This window comes from Sorex araneus, chromosome 3, assembly GCF_027595985.1.
Source record: "Sorex araneus isolate mSorAra2 chromosome 3, mSorAra2.pri, whole genome shotgun sequence".
NCBI lineage: Eukaryota > Metazoa > Chordata > Mammalia > Eulipotyphla > Soricidae > Sorex > Sorex araneus.
Genome location: NC_073304.1, coordinates 193,839,517 through 193,859,016, shown reverse-complemented (window position 1 = coordinate 193,859,016; position 19,500 = coordinate 193,839,517). Strand labels below are relative to the sequence as shown.

Below are 19,500 nucleotides of genomic sequence, written 5' to 3'. Positions count from 1 at the left end.
CATTCTAAGTCAGGTTTTTTTTTTTAACATCCGTATCTGGCTAGAATGGCAGAGAGTATTGTGCAGGAGCTCCCCATCACTGCAACAAGAAAACTCTTCAAACTTCCACCATGCTCCTTGTGGGGAGAGGGAATCTATATTCACATTTTTGAATAAAAGAGATTGGAATGGGGAAGAGTGCGTAAGGGGAAGAACAAGGCCCTGAATTCCATATTCAGCGCCTTCTGACCACCACCCACACCCCAACACACATACAACCGCATGTAGTCCTGGCCCTGAAGCACCTCCAGGTCGAGGACAGAATCTATCAGGGCCACAGTGCTGGACTGAGCATCACTGAGCTCTAAACAACACTGGACCAATTTCTTATAAAGATACACAAAAACAGCATTTCCCACCATTCTTAGTACTGGTCCCCAAACAGTGATTGGTGCCTTGTTGACAACCTTTTCAACTTCTGCCTGCTTTCATACCAAAAATGATCTTTTTCATAGTCAATTCCACCTCAATTCCCTTTTCAGAAAAAAAAGTAGGGAGGCCTTTTTCACAGTGCTTGGGGGCCTCAGATCCACTATTGGCTTACTCGGCTGGGCAGAGATGAGGCCCTGATGGTTCTGTGCTAGGACCTGGCTCAGGCCAGTGATGCTGAGAACCCCCAAGTTTGGGAAGTTAAGGTGTACAAGGGCCATACTCAGCAGTGGCCAGAGGTGGAGGTGGGGAACACAGTCAGTTCTGGGCATCTAACTTATGCCCTCATACCTTCCAGTTTGCTCGATAACCCTAGGAGGACTGTCCCAGCTTCAGAAAAAAAAAAGATTGAAATAACTACTTTCATTCATGTATTCTTTGATAGGCTATAACCAGAGCTAGTTAAGAGAGCTATTACCTAGTTTGGCTGAGCTTTTAACTAGTTTGGCCATTGTTGGAAATGGTGGTTTATTTTATTTAGAGCAATTAGTTGATGCTAGTTTCTTCTCTTACCTTCAATACTGCATGTACTTGTTTATCTACCATTATTTAATTCAATAGCCCTTAGGTAGTTCCGGATACTGTGTGATATGAGAAGAGAACTTAGCTTCCTGACCTAGGTTGCTCAAAGTCAAACCAAAGAGCAGATGCTCTTCACTTTTACTGTTAGAAACCAGCTCATCTGTGGCCCCGGGGACCAGTATAGGGATTAAGACTCATGCCTTGCTTTTGGCCAACCCTAATTTTAACTGATCTGATGACTCATCCCTCAGCACTGCATCCCAGGCCCTTGCATTGCTCTGCCAGCCCTCTCATCTCAAAATAAAAATAGTTAATGTATAAGCTTATATATTATCAATGCAGCTCTCTTGTGACCACAATGACTGATAATAACAAGCAGTTACAAAAAAAATCAAGAGTGACCAAAGAATTTTGTTTTGAGGGGCTGGGAGTGACACTTGGCATAAATAGGAGAAGGCTAATCCCAGTGATGCTTAAACATAGGGACTCCACATGTAATCAGTGCTTTGCACTTTCTCCCCAGGTCCCTAAAGAATCTTTTAAATACTCACCCCTAAAAAGCAGGAGATAGTGTTGGAGTAGAAGAAGCCTGTGTATTAGGTCTTTTGTCACTAGCTTTCATACAATTTGCATATTTGACTCATAATAAGGTCAAATAAGCTTTAATTTAAAAATTTAAACTAACTGCCTCTTTCACAATTATTCATCATACTATTAGTCATAAACCTTTTATTATTCCAATTTATTATTTTTATTGTATTATGATTTTATACACAGTATATATTTCCTGGACTTTTCTTTTTTTAAATTTAATGTAGGAGTACTGCTATTTATTCAGTCATTGATTCAGCTGATTGAATTGGGCATGAACTTTACATTACATTTAAAAAAAGTTTAATTGAATAACTGTGAGATAGACCATTACAAAGCTGTTCATAATTGGGTTTCAGTCATACAATGATCGAGCACCCATCCCTCCTCCAGTGTACATTTTCCACCACCAATGTCCCGTTTCCCTACCACCATTCCCCAACACCCCATCCTCCCATCCCCAGCCTCTCTCTATGGGAGACACTTTCCTTCTTGCTCTCTCTCTCCTTTTTCTTTTGTGCACTATGGTTTGTAGTACAGGTTCTAAGAGGTCATGGTGTTTGTTCAGAACATTCGGTATTTTTATTGGGACAGTAAGGCTGGAGCAGCTGTTCAATTGGGTGGCCACTTTGAGGTATGGATATGACTGCTGTGGCTTCTGAAGGTACAGGGAGATGGTGGGAGGTAGCCTATCCCAATCCCAAGAAAGCCTGGAGATTTCAGTCACAAAACCCATGTATCTGAATTTTCAGCAGATTATATCTTGGTGAGGTCTTGAGACAGTAGAGTCAGGCTGGGGGTATGATGGCAATTTTGGATTATGGAAGCAAGCTGCTGCTGGGGGTTCTGCCTGGGCGGGCACCAGGCCAACCCACCTCCCTCTGATTTACCCCAGTGTGTTCAACCATGTGCTTGTCTGAGATTAATTGTGGCTTTTGATTTCTTTCAAGATTTATTTATGGGTCTCTGAAATAAGGCCAATAAATGAGCTTATATAGCTTAGCCAGAGATGATTTGTGGGTGTGACTTCCACATAACTAACTTTTGACTGCTCAATTTCTTGGTAAACTTGGCCCCAAGTTGTTGGGGTCCAGCCAAAGGCACAGCGGCAATTTTGGGGTATCATGAAGCCTGAAGGCACCATCAGGCTGCTGATGCACTCACCCCGCAGGTACAGGTTGACCTGTTGGCAGCACCATATCCATATTCCTGGACTTCTCTTATTCAAATCTATGAGTTTAGTTGCTGATTCTTATCTATACTGACATCATGAAACTTCCCCATGAGCTCCCGATTTTTTAAAAAATTTTTTATTAGTGAATCACCGTGAAGTACAGTTACAGACTTAAAAACTTTCATGTTTGCATTTCAGTCATACAATGGTCAAGTACCTATCCCTTCACCAGTGCCCATCCTCCACCACCAATGGTCCCAGCATCCCTCCCACAACTCCCATCCCGTCCCCTCCACCCCATCCTGCCTCTGTGGCAGGGCATTCCCTTTTGCGCTCTCTCTCCTTTTGGGTGTTGTGGTTTGCAATAGAGGTATTGAGTGGCCATCATGTTCGGTCTATAGTCTACTTTCAGTCCGCATCTCCCATCCTGAGCAGGGCCGCCTAGCAGCCTTTACTTGGTGGTCCCTTCTCTATCTGTGAGCTCCAGATCTTATATGAAACTACTATAAGAAGAGTAGTTAAATGGAAAAGGCAAGTTACAGGTCAATAGAATTATGTTTATGTATAGAAAACAAAGGATATATGCACATATGTTTATACATGCATATAGACACGCATAAAAATGCTGGGGAGGATGACAACAGGCTGTTGGCAGTAGTGATTTATAGGGCAGGAGGACATGCTAGCAGGAGGGAAAAAAAGGTAGGTTTTCATATTTTACTGCTTATATTTTTGTGTTATTTGAGTCTTTTGCTAAAAGAACATATTCATATTCCATTTAATTAAAGGCAAGATAAAATATGCAAGAAAAAGCTCATAAAGGTGCTGCATTTTAGGACTTACTAGAATAAATTCTAGCATGAACCAACACAAATGGTTTTAAACAGTCTTTTATACTATTGGTGTGCCTATTTCAGCTTTGTCTTGACCTGGACATTAAAAATGGAAACATGTTGCAATTGGAGAGATAGTACAGGGGTTAGGATGCATGCACTGAATGAAGCTGATCCTGGTTCTATCTCTAACACCACGTGATTCCCTGATCAGCCCCAAATGGAACCCTGGAGACCACTGGGCATTGCCAGGGTGGTCCAGGTAATTCCCTCGGGGATTGAGCAATATTGCACCTTTGAGCCCTTGTAATATCACCAGTCCTATTGACCAAGAATTGTTAGTCCTGTTGTCCAAGAATTCTCACTTGGGAGCTACCTCACCCCAGATGCAGGCATGTAAATTTCAATACTTTTCTTACTTGGAAAAAAAGTGAAAAAAAATAATTTTGGTAGGAATTAGAATGCAATGCAATTACATGTCAGTAACTTTATCATAAAAATTGACAGATATTAGCTAAGACATAATGTTTTTTGGAATAGCTATTTTATTATCTGAATATAAAATTCAATAAAATTTGGTTTAATATAAATTATTAAAACTAAACTAACAAATAACCCTTTTGTATAAATAGAACAACAATACCCGAAAATGACCATTGATTACTCAACGGAACAAAAATTGAACAAAATGGAATTTGCAGAAGTAAGAATTTATGTTATTCAATATTTGGATCAAATTACTTTGCTATCAGTTATCTTTGAAGAAAATCACATAGATATTACTTAGAATTAAATTGTGTGAACTTCTTTTATTGATTCCAATATGTATACTTTAAAATATCTTAATTTTTCTTGAAATTAGGCTTCATTTTATATCAAATATTCTTGCAATTTCTTTTTAAATTTAGGTATAATTGATGCATAACATTATATTAGTTTTAAGCACATAAACTTAGTGATTTGATATTTGTTATGTACAAAATGATTACTACAAATTAATCTAGTTAACATTCAATACCACGGAGCAGTATGATTTTTTTCTTGAGATGAATATTTTTGTTTTGTTATGGGATCAAAATTGTAGGGGTCAGGTGACCAATATGCAGCTGGGGAATCAACACAGTCTACCTGCATTTGAATGTCCTTTTTACTGTTGTACTATTCCTTCAGCCCCAAGAGATGAGAACTTGTTTGTCCTGGGGCCACATCTAGTACTAGCTCTACTGCTCCAAGAGATGAAAATATTTTAAATATATTATCTTAGCAACTTTTAAATATGTGATATAGTAATTATAAATTATAATCACTTGGTTTTACATTTTATCTCAGCATTTCTTTCTGCACATAATGTGAAAGTAAGAAAAACTTCCATTGACATTCCTGGGTAAGAGAAACAACTCAGATTTTTATGTCCAATGAAATGTAGTTATAGAAATAATACTGAGATCTATAGCTGACAAAACAATTCTTCAGGGTAAGGCACTGTCCTATGATTATTGAGTAATTGTCTGTCTGGAAATCATCTTTGAATTCTTTATTCTGGCTTTTACAGATGAAAACAATGAGATGCAGAAAAATTAAATAACTTAAATATGTGCTCATGATTAGTGGAGCTGGGAAATTTCAGGCAATTATGAAAAATATTCAGGCAGCTTTTTTTTGAAGTCTCCAGTCACATGTGAAGGGGTATGATTCACTTGCAATGAAATAAGCAAAATAAGCAATGATTTGGTGTCAGAGTCCTGAGTCTTCAGAGCTTGATTTTATATATTTTATATTTTCATATGTTTTCCTTAATTCCTATTAGTTTTCCCTAATGAATTCCAGAATCAATATAACTTTCTCCTTTTCTTCTCCTATCCTTACCTCTGACTCCATTGGTGGTAATGGCTACATTATATGTAATTAAAAGGTTTACAGCAATCATTTCTGGAACTCCTTTTGAAATAATTACTAGATAGAAAATAACTAAGCAAATATTAATTTTCATTTTCCTATATCTAATATTTGTCTATTAGTCATAAGGTCAAACTAATGTGGGGGGTAATTTAAACAATTTTAAATTAGTTTGGCCATTAAATTACTCCCACAATTCAAAGTCATTACTTGAAACATCTTATCAAAATCTTACTTATGAGGCTAATATTTCCTCTGCTCTAAATCAACCCAAAGGCCAACTGCCACACAATGAGAGACAGTTCCTATGCCCCAGAGACCAGAATCATTCAAACTAGCCAATTTGAAACTGTTTACCCTGCCCTGTCTTTTTTTCCTGAGGAAACTGCAATTATGGCTTTCCCTTTCTGCTTTGTCTCTGTTTTCTCTATGGTTTGGTGCAGAGCGGTGTTATCTCCTAAAAACCATGCATGTTAAGGATTTCCTTTCAATGGCACTGGTGTCTTCAAGTTGTCATTCAGTCAACTAAAATAAAACACGAAAAACACAAAATAAACAAGTTATTTAAGGGATGATATGCAGAAAAACAAGCTATAATATTAAAATATTTCAAAAAAGTCAAGATTTACTTTATTTTTTTAAATAATGTAGGAGTACTATTTATTCAGCATTAAGATGATTGAATTGGGCATGAACTCCACAGTACTTTTTTAAAATTCTATTCTGAATGTTACTTTATTTTATTATTATTCCCCCCCTTTTTTTTGATTCAGTGAGATACAGCTACAAAGCTTTCATGTTTGAGCTTCAGTCATATAATCATCAAACACCCATCCCTTCCCCAATGCACACTTCCACCACCAAGATCCCCAGTATTCCACCCCCCCACCCTGTTCCAACCCTTCCCCTGCTTGTGTGGCAGACAATTTCCCCCATACTCTCTCTCTACTTTGGTTACATTCGATATTTCAACACCAGTCTCACCACCACTCAAACCTACCGAAAAGGCAATGCTAAGCGATTTGTTTTGTATTGCATGTTATGGATAGAATATAATGTCCAGGAAATTCTGTTATTCTCTTTCGGGAACTTTAGTTTATAGTCTCTGAATCTTGGCCATTGATGAGACTACATGGCCCAGGGGTAATTTGTGAGTGTGATTGCCAAGGTACTGGAAAACTGAAGACCTGCGGGGAGGAGGCCCTGTCCCAATCCAAGCGGGCTTGGAGGTCTTAGTCACGGGTTCCCACATATCTGGGTTTTCCTGCCGGTCCGCTCTCTGGCAAGGTTCATCCCGTTTTGGGTGAGGCTCTCCCAGCATGTGGAGAGAGGCCTTGGGCATGGCAGTGGTTGGGTTCTGGAGGTTTTCGGCTGCCGGGGTTCCGCTAGGGGCAGGGAGGGAAGCTCAACCCGGCCCCCTCTCTGAGGTGCCCTGGTGAAGACAGCCTGGTGCGGGGTCAGGGAATTCTGTGGCACTCTCTTCTGGGAGCTTTAGTTTATAGTCTCTGAGTCTTGGCCATTAATGAGATTACACGGTACCAGGGGCAGTTTTTGGATGTGACTGCCAAGCTACTGGAAAACTGGGAGGCCGAGGCCGATTCAGGGAAGCCTAGGGCTCTCAATCATGGGTTCTCACCTAACTCTGTGCTACAGGTCCTAACTGCATCTTTTGATCTCTTTAGAGATCTATGGGTCTCTGAAATCACTGTCACTGTCATCCCATTGTTGGTCGATTTACTCGAGCGGGCACCAGTAACATCTCTATTACACTCAGCCCTGAGATTTTAGCAGCCTCTCCTTACTCGTCTTTCCCAACGATTGGAGGCTTTTTCAGGGTCAGGGGAATAAGACCGATTGTTACTGTGTTGGGCATATCAAATACACCACGGGTAGCTTGCCAGGCTCTGCCTGTGCAGACGGGATACTCTTGGTAGCTTGCCGGGCTCTTCGAGAGGTATGTATATATCTTTTACTATATTTGGGATATGAATACGCCATGAGGGAGCTTGCAAGGCTCTCCGATGCAGGCAATAGACTCTTGGTAACTTGTCAGGTTCTCCAAGAGGGAGAACAAGAACAGGTTCCCAAGAGGGAAGCTTTGCGGCCGTGTCCTTCCGGGAGCTTGGTCTTATAGTCTCTGGATGTTGGCCATTAGTGGAATTACACGGCGCTGGGGGCAGTTTGTGGGTGTAGTTGCCAAGCTACTGGAAGATGGGGGGGTCTGGGTGGAGAAGGCCCAGTCCCAATCCAAGAAGGCTTGGAGATCTCAGCCCCAGGTCCCGCACACCTGTGTTCCTCTGCCAGTCCCTTCATGCATGATGCTTGTCCGAACGTGTGGAGAGTGGCCTTGAGCATGGCTGTGGTTGGGTTTTGGAAGTCTTCAACTGTCAAAGCTCTGCTTGGGTCTCTGAAATAAGGCAAATAAATGAGCTCATATAGCTGAATTGGAGGTGGTTTGTGGGTGTGTCTCCCACATACCTAACTCTTGGCCATTTAATTCTTGGTAAACTTGGCCCCAAGTTGTTGGGGTCTGGCCAAAGGCACAGCAGCAATTTTGGGGTATCTGGAAGTCTGAAGTCATCATCAAGTTACTGATGTACTCGCCCTACAGTTAAAAGTTTACCTGCTGGCGGCACCATACCCCCGAAGACTTACTTTAATATAGTAATAAACATAATTTATATATTTTTTTAATTTATAGTTAAGGCAATATGTTTACAAGGTCTTGACATTTATGGTCTTGATGTATATACTTGATGCTTCTGTCTTATACTAGTTTCCCTAAGATTTGATAATTTAGAAAATTTTCTTATTTATTTTTTTCTTTATTTTTTAATAAGTGAGTCACCATGAGGGTACAGTTACAAGTTTACCCATCTTTGTGCTTGTGTTTCCCTCATACAATTTTCGAGAACCCATCCCTCCACTACTGTCTGTTCTCCACTATCAATAAACCCAGTATCCCTCCCACCCTACAATCCCATCCCCCCCCCAACCCTGCCTCTGTGGCAGGGTATTCCATTTTGTTCTCTTTCCTTTTGGGTGTTGTGGTTTGAGATAGGGGTATTGAGTGGCCATCGTGTTCAGTCTCTAGTCCACTTTCAGCACGCATCTCTCTTCTCGCGCGGGATCCCCAACCACATTTTACTTGGTGTTCCCTTCTCTATCCGGGCTGCCTTTCCCCCAGCATGTGAGGCCAGCTTCCAAGCCATGGAGCCAACCTCCTTGTATTATATACTACTATTCTTGGGTGTTGGTCTCCTACTCTGTTATTTTACATTCCACAGATGAGTGCAATCTTTCTATGTCTGTCCCTCTCTTTCTGGCTCATTTTGCTTAGCATGATACTTTCCATGTTGATCCACTTATGTGCAAAGTTCATGGCTTCATCTTTTCTAACAGCTGCATAGTATTCCATTGTATAGATATACCAAAGTTTCTTTAACCAGTCATTTGTTCTCAGGCACTCAGGTTTTTTCCAGATTCTGGCTATTGTAAACAGTGCTATGATGAACATATGAGTGCATATGTCATTTCTACTATACCTTTTTGTTTCTCCGGGATATATTCCCAGAAGTGGATTGTTGGATCAAATGGAAGCTCAATTTCTAATTTTTTAAAAAAAATTTTATTAGTGAATCACTGTGAGGTACAGTTACAAACTTATGAACTTTTGTGTTTGCATTTCAGTCCGCCCTTTTGGAAAAAAATATGGGTTATTCTCAAAAAATTGGAAATTGAGCTCCCATTTGACCCACAAATACCACTCCTGGGAATATATCCCGGAGAAGCAAAAAGGTATAGTAGAAATGACATCTACATTTGTATGTTCATTGCAGCACAATTTACAATAGCCAAAAATCTGGAAATTTCTAATTTTTTGAGAAGCATCCATATTATTTTCCAAAAGGGCTCAACCAGTCGGCATTCCCACCAGCAGTGTAGAAGGGTCCCTTTCTCCCCATATCTTCTCCAACAGAGGTTGCTTTTGTTCTTTTGGATGTGTCCCATTCTCTGTGGTGTGAGGTGGTATCTCATAGTTGTTTTGATCTGTATCTCCCTGATGATTAGTGATGCAGAGCATTTTTTCATGTGCCTTTTGGCCATTCATATCTCTTCCTTAGAAAAGTTTCTGTTCATTTCTTCGCCCCATTTTCTGATGGGGTTGGATGTTTTCTTCTTGTAGAGTTCAGCCAATGCTTTATATACCCTTGATATCAACCCCTTATCCGATGGGTATTGGGTGAATATCCTTTCCCATTCTGTAGATTGCCTTTGTATTTTGGTCACTGTATCTTTTGCGGTGCATAAGCTTCTTAGTTTAATATAGTCCCATTTGTTTATCTCTGTTTCCACTTGGTTTGTCAGTTGCATGTCATCTTTGAAGATACTTGTAGCTTCAATATCATGGAGGGTTTTGCCGACCTTGTCTTCGATGTACCTTGTGGATTGATGTCTAGATCTTTAATCCATTTTGATCTGATTTTTGTGCATGGTGTCAGAGGTCTAAGCCCATTCTTTTGCATGTGGTTGTCCAGTTATGCCAGCACCATTTGTTAAAGAGACTTTCCTTGTTCCACTTCACATTTCTTGCTCCCTCATCAAAGATTAGATGATCATACATTTGAGGTTATGTGTAGAGATAAAAATTTTCTTATTTTTAAAATATAAAAGTGACATAAATTTTATTATTTATATATATCCTGTTGCTCATCGACTTGTTCGAGCGGGCACCAGTAACATCTCTCATTGAGAGACGTATTGTTACTGTTTTTGGCATATCCAATACGCACAGGTAGCTTGCCAGGCTCTGCCGCGTGGGCTCGATACTCTCCATAGCTTGCCGGGCTCTCTGAGAGGGTCAGAAGAATTTATATATATAAATAAGAAAATATTAGATTCACTTTATAAAATTTAAAGTAAGAAATACAAGGCCGAGAAATTTGGGGATGGTTTTATGAGCCATACCAGGCTTGATCAGGGTTTATTATTAGTTCTGTACTCTAATAATTCCTGGCAGTGTTCAGGGCACCAAAAGAGGTACTGGGGATAGAACCCAGGTCAGCCACATGCAAAGCAAGTGCCCTATCCTCTGCATATCACTCTGGCCCCAGAAAGAGAAATTTTTTAATTCACAATTAATTTTAATGGCTACATGATATCCTATTACATAATTATATCATAATTTTTAAAATAATTTATTATTGGACTTTTGGTTTCTTATTATTCATCATAAATATAGTATAATATCTGCATGTAAATCTTGTTTGCAGCTTGATTTATATATTATACATATTTATATCCATTATATCCTTCACTCACATTTTGAAGCTCTTATTTCTAACACGATTTTGTTAGGAAATAAGATATATAGAGTCAGAGCAATAGTACAGCAGGTAGGGCACTCACCCTGCATGCAGCTAACTCAGGTTCTATCTCCATATGGGGGACCCCATATGAACCCCCAACCCCACCAGGAGTGATCCTTGAACAGAGTCAGGAGGAAGCCCTGAACACTTCGGAGTGTGGCCCTAAAACCAAAAACAAACAAATAAACAAATAAATAAGGCCTATAGAAGGTAATTAGGTTAAATGAATTAGTAAATATAGAGTCCCAAGTTTAATTTACTAAAGGGTGTAGGAGAAAATTCCTCTTTCACGTTTGGATGCTGCAGATATTCTTTGAGTTGTATCAAAGACTCTGTGTCTGTGATCACTCTGCTCCTTCCTCTTCTGAGAACTTTCTTCCAAGAAGACGTGTGATTACATTTAGATAATCCTGGGTAATCTTGGATAATCTCATCTCACCTTAAACTCTTTTTTTCATATGTGTCAATATTTATAGGTTCCAATTCAGGATATGATATTTTTGGAGGGCATTATTTAGCCTCCTATAAAAACCTTTCAAATCACTTATTTAAAATGTATAAATTGGGGTGGTAGTGTAAAGAGCCAGAACACTAGTTTTGTCTGCAGGAGCCCCAGGCTTGATCACTGGCACTACATGGTCCCCAAAGCACTGCACTAGGAGCAGTGTTTAAGCACCACTAGGTCCCAAAATAAAATAAATAAAATAAAATGTAATATTCTGAAAGTTCTGTCTAAATAAAGTTACTTTAAAAAATGAACAATAAAATAAATAAAAACAACCAGTATATAAAACAAAATGATAGCAAACCCTCATGTATCAATAATTATTCTAAATGTAAATGAACTAAACTTACCAATCAAACCACACAGTAAAAAATAAATAGGGATGGAGAGATAGTATGGAAGTTAAAGTTGCTTGCTTTGCATCCTGACTACTCCTATTTGAATACCTGGCACCATTTATACCCCCAAGTAGTTACTCCTGAGCATAGAACCAGGATGAGCCCCTGAGCACCACAGAGACTGGCCCATATCCCTGCCTTCCCACAAAAGGAACAAAGTGGCAGATGGATTTTAAAAAATCCAGGGGATCAAAGTGATAGTACAGAGGGTAAGGCATTTGCCTTGCATGTGATCACCCATGGTTCAGTTTGATCCCTGGCATCCCATATGGTCCCCTGAGCACTGCCAAGAGTGATCCCTGAGCATAGAGCCAGGAGTAAGCTTTGTGCACAGCTGGGTGTGGCACCAAAAAAAAAAATCAAACAAACCAATCTGACTCTATGCTGCTTACAAGAGACTAAGCTTAGCTATAAGGACACAAAGTGATGGTATGGAAACTGCATTCCAAACTTGTGAAAATATTTTAAAGGAAGGAACTCTATTATTTTGATACATAAACTTTCTGTGAACTGAAACGATAGCACAGCGGGTAGGGCGTTTGCCTTGCATGCAGCTGACCCAGGTTCGATTCCTTTGTCCCTCTCACAAAGCCCGACAAGCTACCAAGAGTATCCTGCCTGCATGGCAGAGCCTGGCAAGCTACCCTTGGTGTATTCGATATGCAAATAAACAGTAACAAGTCTCACAATGGAGACGTTACTGGTGCCCGCTTGAGCAAATTAATGAACAACGGGACGACAGTGCTACAGTGCAAACTTTCTGCAAGTAAAGGAAGCAAGCAACCTAGGGACAAGGATAAACATTATGTAATGATAATGGGATCAATACAGCAGGAACACACAATAATTAGGAATAAATATATGCACCAGTATAGTAGTACTGAAATATAGAGATTAAATATTAACACACTTAAAGTAGACATTGACAGCAGCACAATAATAAGGGACACCCACTCACAGTGTTGGACAGGACAGAGAAAATCAACATGGAGACAGTGATAAATTAGATCAATGAACCTGACAGGTATTTATGGAGCATTTCATGCACAAACAATAGTATACATATTCTTCTCAAGTGCTCAGCTAATATTCTCAAAGACAGGAAATATGTTAGAACAGTTTCAATAAAATTACAAAGATTAAAGCCATATCAAGCATCTTTTCAGCTCATATTGTGTGAAACTAAAAATCAGTTTAAAGAAGAAAGATTGAAAAATTGCAAAGATTAAACGACTTGCAATTTGGGTCAATGAGTAAATGTTAAAAAAATTAATTCTGGGGTTTAAGTTAGTACAGCGGGTAAGACACTTGCCTTGCACACTTCTGACTGGGGTCTGATCTATGGTCCCCCAAACCCTGACAGGAGTAATTTCTGAGCACAAAACCAGTAATAAACCCTGAGCACATGCTGGTATGTCCCAAAAACCCACATGAAAAGGAAATAAGAAATAGCTTGAGGGCTGAAGATATGGGCCAAATAGTGGAGACTGTGAGTTCAGTCCCTGGCACTGCATGGATCCCCCAAACACTGCTTGGGATACCTGGTAGCCCCCAGCACCATCAGGTCCAGAGCTCAGTAGTGTGGGGGCCCAGGCTGTGGACTGTCAGCCTGTGGCACTGAACTGGACGTTTCCAGGAATGGTGCCTGCACCACCATCTCCCCCCGCACCTCAGCACCATTGGGTGTGATCCTGCTTCTAAAAAAGATGCAAAATGAGAAAGAAGAAAAGTGCCTTCCATAGCTGTTGGCTATAGGGAGGAGAGCAGGAGGGAAACTGGGGACATAGGTGGTGATAAATGTACACTGGTGAAGGAACAGGTGGTAGAACATTGTGTGACTGAAATGCAATCATGAACAACTTTGTAACTCTGTACATCATGCTGATTCAATATTTTTTAAAAAGGAGAATAAGGAAAACAACCTGAAAAATGAAAGAAAATGAAGACACAATTTATCAGAACCCTAAAAATCAGTATACTAAGAGGAAAGTTTATAACAATAAAGATCTACTTCAGGGGACTGGAGATTTAACTTTATATGTCAAAAGCCCAACTATGAATAATTTTTTAATTTGTGGTTCTTTAATAAAATAAAGTCTGAAATTTAAAAAAATCTGTTTCAGGAAACAAGAAGAATTACAAATAAAATATATGACATAGTTTGCATCTAAACAAACCAGAGGGGGAAAAAAGACAAAAAAAAAACCAAATAGGTAGAAGAAAGGAAGTAATAGAAGTCAGCAGAAATAAACAAAGTTAAAAACCCAAATTTCAAATATCAGTAATGAGATACCAGAGCAATTGTACAGAGGGCATTTAGGGCATTTGCCTTTCTTGCACATGGCTGACCAGAGTTCAACCCCTGATACTCCATATGGTCCCCCAAGCCCACCAGTAGTCATCCCTGAATGCCAAGCCAGGAGTAAGCTCTGAGCACCGCCAGGTGTGACCCCAAAACAAAACAAAAAAGATATATAATGAGCTTCCAATATAGCCCAGCAATTCCACTACCCAAAGGACACAAGAACTCCATTCAGAAAGGGCATTGTGCTCTTTGTTCATTGCAACACTGTTCTCCATAGTCAAAATCTGAAAACAACTCAACAACTCAAGTTTCAGCTAAGAAAAGGAGAAATTAGGCAAGAGATGTACAAGGGTTTAAGGCACTTGCCTTGCATACAGTCATCCTGGGTTTGATAACCTTGCAACACAACGCATATGGTCCCTGAGTATGGTCATGAGTGATCCTTAAGCACAGAGTCAGGAATAGGTCCTGGGCATCACCAGATGTAGCCCCAACCCCTCTCTCACCTTCCAAAAAAGACAATCATGCAATTTTCTGCTACATGCTGAGTGGAATCAGAAGGAGAAAGAGAGACACACAGGATGATCTCTTTCATATGTGGGATATGAAAAAAAAAGTAATGGAATAATAAATGTCCAAAGGCAACAAAAACAAAAACTGGCATTCAGTAGGAAGTTTTCCACATGGGGAGGGGGGAATTAAGATGAGGTGAGGGACACTGGTCAGTACCAAATTAATTCATTAGTAAAGTCTTCCCAACTTTGAAAGAAAAATTAATACCAACCCTCAAACTCTTTTGAATAACTGAAAAGGAGGGAAAGTGTTCAAACATACTCTATAAAGCTAATAATATATTGATTCTGAAACCTGATAAAGATGGGTATCCTTAACTAATCAAGGTGCAAGAATCCTCAACAAAATATTAAAGTTCAACAATACATAAAGAGAATCATTTGCCACGATCAAGTTGTATTGATTATAGTGATATAAGGATGGTTCAATACATACAAATCAATAAACTTGATGCACCAATATACCACATGGTCACCTGAGCACTGCCAGGAGTTATTATTGAGTGCAGAGGTAGGAGTTACCCCTGAGCAGTTCCAGGAGTGGCCTAAGAACAAAAATAAAAACTACAAAAGACCAAAAATAATCATATGATTAGAAACATTATAATAGACACATTAAAGGCAAGATTGTCTATTGTAGTATTATTTACAATTGCCAAGAACTGAAAATAGGGGCTGGAGTGATAGCACAGCGGGTAGGGCGTTTGCCTTGCACGCGGCCGACCCGGGTTCGAATCCCAGCATCCCATATGGTCCCCTGAGCACCGCCAGGGGTGATTCCTGAGTGCATGAGCCAGGAGTGACCCCTGTGCATCGCTGGGTGTGACCCAAAAAGAAAAAAAAAAAAAAGAAAAAAAAAAAAGAACTGAAAATAACCTAAGTACCCATCTACTGATCACTGGATACAAAACTGTATTATAAACACAATGGAATGCTTGTCTTCTGTATTGTTTTTTTAAAGATGAGGTTCTGCTATTTGCTACAACATGAGTGGACACAGAGAGTATTCTGTTTAGCGAAATAAGTAAGAGATCGTATAATTTTCACTCATTCAGTCACTGTCACCCCGTTGCTCATCGATTTGTTCGAGCGGGCACCAGTAAGGTCTCTCATTGAGAGACTTATTGTTACTTTTTTTGGCATATCCAATACCCACGGGGAGCTTGCCAGGCTCTGCCTCGAGGGCTGGATACTCTCGGTAGCTTGCCGGGCTCTCCGAGAGGGGCGGAGGAATCGAACTCTGGTGGGCTGCCTGAAAGGCGAACACCCAACCGCTGTGCTATCGCTCCAGCCCACTCATTCAGAATATTAAGGAAATGGATAAATAAAAAAAATACATTTAGACTATAAAACCAATTAGGGAAGGGGACTGAGTAAGTCAGGCAAAATGGACCAATTATATGGTTATGAGTAGAATTAGATTTAGAATGGACTTACACGTGGGTTTTTGTTTTGTTTTGTTTGCTTTTTGGGTCACACCCAGCGATGCTCAGGGGTTACTCCTGGCTTTGCACTCAGGAACCACTCCTGGCGGTGCTTGGGTGACCATATGGGATGCCAGGGATCAAGCCTCGGTGGCCGCGTGCAAGGCAAACGCCCTACCCACTGTGCTATCGCTCCGGCCCCTTACACGTGGGTTTATACTTAATGTAGTATGTCTACATCTTGATTTGTAATGATGCATACCTGAGATATAAAAACATAATGAGAGTTGCTTCAATTTTTATAAAATGTATAATTCAATGGGCCAGAATGATAGTACAGCACGTTGGGTGCTTGTCTCGCATGTGGTGATGTGGGTTCGGTTCCTGACATCCCATAAGGTCACTCGAGGCACCGCCAGGAGTGATCCTGAGTGCAGAGCCAGGAGTAACCCCCGAATGATGCTGGGTGTGACCCCAAAATAAACCACAAAAGAAAGTGCAATTCGTGTTTTAGTATATTTTCAAAATAAAGAGAAAGTGAGGTAAAGTATGGAATTATTGAAATTGAACGTATCATGAAAGCTATTCTAAAATCACAAAAAGCTGGATAAAATTGGAAAGGGTCAGGAAGTGGAAGGATTAAAATATATGCAAATTAAGGACAACACACATCATAAAAAGACAAATAGCGATGAACAAGTGCAAAACATTATGTACTATATTCATCACCATTGAGGGATGAATTAAATGAAAAAAACATATGGCGACACATTTCATGGAGGAAACTCATCTGGTGCTCATAAGTTTTTTATTTTTTCCACTTGCCATGCCTTGTGCTTCCTTCCTTTCAAAACAATCTTAATAACAATGCTTCAGATACTTTTATATTAACAGAAACTATTTAAAATGTAGAGTGTGCTGGTTTATTTTAGATTATTTTTGTTTTGTAAGCATTTAGACATAGAAAAACATTTGGGAATATGCCAAGCTCATTTACAATTTTCAGGATACTATTGTTTTCAAAAGATATCCAGGAAATATGCATCATTAAAGTTGGGGTCAGAGAGATAGCACAACTGGTAAGGTGTTTATATTGCACGCAGCCACCTGGGCTTTGATTCCAAGCATCCCATATGGTTCCCTGATCTCCAGCAGGAATAATTCCTGAGCACAGAGAGAAGAATAAGCACCGAGAATTGCTGGGTGTGATTCCTCCACCTCTTCCAGCAAAAGACATTTTTACCACTGGTGCTAAGAGGTTCAAATACATACTATGTTTCCCACACAATTATTTTGTTTTTTGCACCATACCTGAAAGTTTTCAGGGGCTACTCCTGGCTCTGCACTCAGGAATCACTCCTGGTGGTGGTCAGGAGACTGTATATGATGCTGACGATTGAACCCAGGTTGACTGCATGGTAAGTGACTTATCTGCTGTACTGTATTTCCAACCCTTCACCTCCCACCCCCCACCCCTGCTCTACAGAAATTTTTAAGAAACATAAGACTTAATTCTTAGACTTAGGTGGACTTCCTTTGGCAAAAAGAACTCCATTATCTTGTGTTTTATCGAGGAGTAAGCCAGTGCTATTAGGTGCATTCTTCCTAAAATCTCTAGGTTTCAGTCTTACAGAGGATCTGTCTTTTTATTTCACTACTTGGTTGGTCAATATGACAACAAAATAAAACCACTTCAGATATATTCATTTATCTAAACATAATATAAGGGATGGAGCACTAGTACAGTGGGTAGGCTTCTCACCTTGCACCTAGCTGACCGAGGTTCAATCCCCAGCATCCCATATAGTTCCCCAAGCCTGCCAAGAGTAATCCCTGAACACAGAGCCAAGAGTAAGTCCTCAGAACTACTAGGTGTGGCCAAAACCAAATAAACATTATTTATGTGGCAGTAGAAAATGTAATTGAATTTTTAGATTATAGTCTTTTTAAATTTCCTGGAATTGTCAGTCTCTATAAATTTCCTCAGTTTTGATAAATAACTTCTTAGTAATCTACTTTAAGAGAAATTCAAAAGAAATATAAGCATATCTAAATGTTTCTTGGCATAGCTTAAGGCAAAGGTTATCTTTAGTTGTTAAAGTGCTGATAATTTTTAAATGGCAGTCTCATAAATGGCTGTGTGTTCCTCTCAAAAAAAAGTTTCTCTAAGTAGATTGAAACTTGGAACTCATTTTCCAAATAGAAACAATATTTAATATAGGAGCCAGAGTTCTTAGTTTCAATTTATCTAAAAGAGGGTTCTTAATAAGAGAGGTTATTTCTGGGGTATGGATGAGGGAATGATCCCTGAGGAAAAGGTCATAGTAATACACCACAGGGAGAGAAACTTTATGTCCAAATCTTTTTTTTTCTTTTTGGGTCACACCCGGCGATGCACAGGGGTTACTCCTGGCTTTGTATTCAGGAATTACTCCTGGCGGTGCTCAGGGGACCATATGGGATGCTGGGAATTGAAACCCGGGTCGGCCGCATGCAAGGCAAACACCCTGCCCGCTGTGCTATTGCTCCAGCTCCTATGTCCAAATTCTTAGTGATGACCCCATATAAGAAATTTATTGTGACAGGGAGGGAGTTCATGGAGTGAGAAGGAAAGGTATCTTGAAATGAAGGAGAGAAGAGACTGCCATGGTCCCCCATCGTGCTCAGGGCAGATGAGTTAATGGGAATTTTAACTCATGACCATACATTAGCAAGGTTGCAATACAAACATTAATGTACTACACCAATTAAGAGTGTATGTGTGTGTGAGTGTGTGTGTGTGTGTGTGTGTGTATGAGAGAGAGAGAGAGAGAGATGGGCCTACCCTCAAAGTAAAAGTTTAGATCCTGCTTCTTTAGAATTGGACTGATACTTTGGAACGTACATGTCAATTCATTTTTGGGGGTATTATTCACTCATTCCTTAATTATTTAAAAAGGAAAAAGCAAAATCTATATTTGAACATTTCATTTATTTTTTGGCTACACCCAGCAGTGCTCATGGATCACTACTGGCTCTATACATAGGGGTGACTCCTAGTAGTGCTTAGGGAACAATGTACATAGTGCCAGGGATCCAACCAGCATTAGCTGCATGCATGGTAAGTGCCTTAACTCCTGATCTATCTCTCCAGCCCAAATGTTTTATAGTGATACAGTTATATAGTGATTTAAAAAAAGACATTGACTTGGCATTTCACCTAGGTCCCAGCAGCCTCTATGACAAACCTCTTCCGTGTCCACAGACCCACATCCCACATCCAGACCACATCCACATCCTATCCCATCCACATCCCAGTGCTCACTCTACTTTCTAAGTGAGGTTGACCTCCCACTGATATCTCTTGGGGTTGGGGAGATTCTCAGAACTGGAAGAGGATTCTCCTCTCTTCCACTTGACTCATGGCCATCTCCCAGAGCCTTTGCTTCCTCATTCAACTTTCT

General features: G+C 39.9%; 1 protein-coding gene across 1 annotated transcript in view; it reads left to right on the top strand.

Moving 5' to 3' along the window:
* Nucleotides 1-19,500, top strand: part of EFCAB5 (EF-hand calcium binding domain 5) — a 96,834-nt gene that overhangs the window by 15,037 nt on the left and 62,297 nt on the right. The window contains 1 exon segment of the mRNA XM_055132217.1: nt 4,221-4,291. Within this exon segment, the coding sequence (XP_054988192.1) occupies nt 4,221-4,291 (71 nt within the window).